We start from the raw sequence: 4,295 nt of genomic DNA on the forward strand, positions 1-4,295 counted from the left end.
AAATTAATTGACTGAAATGATGGTGTAAGTTTGATTCTGATAAAAATTGAGAGTAAAATGGTTTATACACTTGATCAAAAGATTTAAATGGAAAGATCTATTATTTTATCCAATTTTAAATACATGTTGTAATCAACCACTTCATATATATTAATACACAACTCCTAAAAAATGTCAATACAAAACTTTGACCATTAATATATTTAATCATTTATTGCAAAAAGTTATAAAAAAAATATAATATTTTGACAATATTTATTGAAACAAATTGAACAACATCTTACATTGTAATATTTGTATTTATATAATTAATTAAAAAATATGATCATAGTAAATTATATGAATAATGCATACTATCCTTCAAAAAAAAAAATAATGAATAATGCATATTATAAAACTGGGATATGTATTTAAGAACAGACGGAGTATCAAATTAAAAGTCATAATTTCTAACTTTAAGTAGAACTATTTTAGAAGCAAAATCAATTTTACTTTAAAACCAAACATATCAAAATCAATTCTACACATTTATAAGAAATATCTATTATCAAAACTACAAGATTTATACGTATTTATTTATTATTCTAATAGATGGAATTTGTGCTTTTAATTTACTGTTTCAGATCTTGTGGAAACACTGTTTTAGATATGATTAGAACTTTTGTTTAATAATTGCTGTGATAACTTTCTTTAGAAGGAATTGTTGTGATAACTACAAATTAGAATCAGTATCTATGGATTTATCATGCCTGTAACCCATTTAAGTTTTTTATATAGTTGGCATAGAATCTCTCCTCGTTCTAGTTTGAAGTAATAATAATTCTATTTGCATGTGCCTTCTACAAGGGGAAGCAAATTCTCTCAATTGAAATCCATTCGGTTTTCTTAATTGTTGAATCTCAACCATCATATTTAATATCTCATTTCTTTAAAATTTTATCTACCATTTCTCTGTTTGATGGTTAAGATGCAATAAGTTTGAAAGAATTTCAATTGAGAAAAATACATTTCCTATACAAGGGAGGGAGTCATTTATAAAAAAAAAATTCTTTGATAAACAAGTTTTATCCCATAATATATCCCTCTGTTTTTATCTTGCAATATTACTTTTTAAATGTAAAATGAAATTTTAGTACTCTTTTTTTACTTAAGAAAAGTTAGTAATCCCTCTGTTGTTAATTATAAACAAATTTTCTCAATGAAAATGTTTACTAGTTATGGAAGAAAGACGATAAACGTAATGGATAAAAGTTACCCCCATTTAGGCATTGCTTATTTTTTACTTCCGTTTTTGTTAAAGGAACTTTTTTTTTGGTAGAACCTTAAAAGGAGAAGTTTTTTTAGAAGTCAAATGATTTTTTTTTTGACAAGAAGTCAGATGAAATATATTAATAAACCGTGAGAACCATTTATTTAAGCATTAAGTGTATAAAAAATGGACATAGTAAAGCCGAACTACATACAACCAATAAACAAAAAACAACAAGCCAACAAATTGGCTTTAAAATATGGAGTAGCTCATACAAACACCTTAAAAAAAAACCATACAAACGGTCGGATTAGACCGCCAAGAGCTAAAATCTAGAAAATAAATTTCCTTCCTTCCTTTCCTCAAAAGAAAAAGAAAATAGTCCCCGTGAGCTTTGCTCAGTTGGTAGGGACAAAATGCATTTTATATGCAGGGGCCGGGGTTCGAACCCCAGACAACCCACTTCTCCATATTTAAAATGTGTGAGCTCCAGCCATTAGGCTATCTGACCAAAAAAAAAAATATATATATATATATATATATATATATATATTTCCTTAAAATGAAGAAGTTAGTTAGACCAATCAATATTTTTAGAAATATTTTAAGGTTAATGATAACTTGTGCTTTTAGGGCACATGTTAATGATTCCATAACTAGTAATCATTTACTACAAAACATTAATTTTCAATCTATAGAAGTATAAATTGACACAAATTATTAGACAAAATTTCTACTTTAAATTTCTTAACATGTGTTTTTAAAGGTACAAGTTAGCATTTCGCATAGCTTATTGAGACTTATTTTTATATATAAAACCTAGATATGAAGAATTTTTTTAAAAGTAGTTGGGAGAATTTTTTTTCGAATCAAGTAGGAGACCTAATCATATCTATTTAATTCAAATTTTATGATTTTATTGAAAAGAGATTTGAAGTTAAAAAATAACAATAATTATCAGAAATTTGCATTAGATTTATTTCTAAAGCTCTTATTTTTAGTTTTTTTTTTTTCTTTTAAGATAACTTCTAATGCCAAAATAAGTCATAGAAAAAGTTATATGAAGTGACAAAGGAATAAACTTGCTTCAATTTGCCATACATCTGCAATAGGAATAACTTCTTTTTTTACTCAAAAAAAAACTTCTTAATTATTTTTTGAGAGGAATAGGAATAACTTTTTTTCTTAGAAGAGGAATAACTTCTTAAAACGTTTAAAACAACAATACAGATTATCTAAAAATATTTTATTAACATTTCCTAATATATTGTATACAAGTTACACAATCCTAAAAGATATATGAAGCATCACTTTTTTTATTTTAATGAAGTATATTTCCCCTGATAAGAATCCTCACATAAAGCATATTGTGGCCGTGGCCAAATTAAATACTCAATAAAATTTGAGATATGCCATAATCTGGGTATATATATATATATATATATATATATATATATATATATATATATATATATATATATATATATATATATATATATATATATATATATATATATTCATTCTTCCAAACTCTTTCTCTATAATTCACTCTTTATTTCCTCTCAAAAAACACACTCTTTGTTTTGTACTTTTTACAATGGTTTTCTTCACCATGTCTAACATTAATGCTGCCAAATCTCTTCTTCATATCAGGTAAGACTAAGATTTACCAGCTCTCTACACATCAATAGATTGACCTTTAAAAAAACAACGATAAATTACAATCGTTATAAACCAAGCTCGTATTTTATTTTTGTTACCTTTTGTTAATTTGTTACATTTTTATTCTTTAGAAAGAAAGGAGAAAAGATAAACTAAACTAAGATTAAATTGTTTCTTAATCCAAATTCAATTTTGAAACAAATATTTTCCTTTTTTTTTTTTGGCTTGCATGTCCTTCTTCATGTGTTTTTTTCCTTCTATTTTGTATTAAATATTTATATGGTGCAGAAAGCAATGCTATGCAGTTGTAGCAAAAAGTTTAAGGTTGCAAGGGACAAAAACCAACATGGAGGTGGTGAAGACTAATGTGAAGGAATCAATATCGGTGGCCAATGAAGAGAGAAAAATATTTTGGATGAGAGATCCTAAGACTGGAAACTGGATTCCAGAGAATCACTTTGGAGAGGTTGATGATGATGCAGACCTGAGAAATAAGTTTCTGTCCAAAATATCACAAAAACATTGAAATAATTATATGTATGTAGTATGTATTGTACTATCTTTTAAATAAGTTTTATCAAAAGAAGTTGTATACAAATGAAAGTTGATCCTTTACTTTTGAATTTCCTTATGAATAAAAGGGTCAAAGACCAATTCACTACTAAAAACTTTCTAAGAATAGAAATAGCTACAAATTGAACTGTGAGAATTTCACAGCTTTTAAGTTAAAATTCAAGGAGAATAGAATATATGATGTGCAGGGTACAAGTCAGTAACTTTTGGGCCAAGAAATCACTCCGTACACTTTGGTAGTATTATTTTGACCATACCTAAATTTCAAATAGATGATTTATATTATACGCAGCACCAAAACATACTTGGCTCAACCAATGCCACTCAAACATGCATGGAATTGGGTGAGTATTTTTTTTTTTTAAATCAGGTATTGTCCGCACGCAAACATGCATGGAATGTGGATTCTGCTACAGTATAACCCATAGAGACGGATATAACGTCTCGTCATTCGCGATAAGGAGCATTACTCAATATGAAATGGGAGCAGACACACAATTCACAAATATAAAACAACTACTCTAGTGAGATGTCTACATGGTAAAACTATCTGGCAGAAGGGACTCTAATGGAGAACTGTGTAATAGGACCAATGAGTTTTGGATATAAAGCTAGCAATTGAGGGGGTTAAATCTGATCCTCATGATAAGAACTCATAAAAGTTGTAAAGCCAATGGACACATGCAAATCACAAGGCAAAGAACTATCTTCTTGTATCATCACAAAATTAACCTATATCCTCAAAGTATAGAATATGGTCAATATAGTTATTCAACAGAAGCAGCACATCTTCCATGACGAGGCACAAAAG

At 27.6% G+C, this 4,295-nt stretch overlaps 1 protein-coding gene across 1 annotated transcript; it reads left to right on the plus strand.

The window, feature by feature from the left end:
* Positions 1-2,779: 2,779 nt before the first annotated feature.
* LOC11444632 (uncharacterized) lies at positions 2,780-4,295 on the plus strand. Its single transcript, XM_003627387.4, has 2 exons — positions 2,780-2,902; positions 3,200-4,295. The coding sequence occupies exons 1-2, from the start codon at positions 2,847-2,849 to the stop codon at positions 3,435-3,437; spliced, it is 294 nt and encodes a 97-aa protein (XP_003627435.1). The 5' UTR covers positions 2,780-2,846; the 3' UTR covers positions 3,438-4,295.

This window comes from Medicago truncatula, chromosome 8 (assembly GCF_003473485.1).
Source record: "Medicago truncatula cultivar Jemalong A17 chromosome 8, MtrunA17r5.0-ANR, whole genome shotgun sequence".
Lineage (NCBI taxonomy): Eukaryota > Viridiplantae > Streptophyta > Magnoliopsida > Fabales > Fabaceae > Medicago > Medicago truncatula.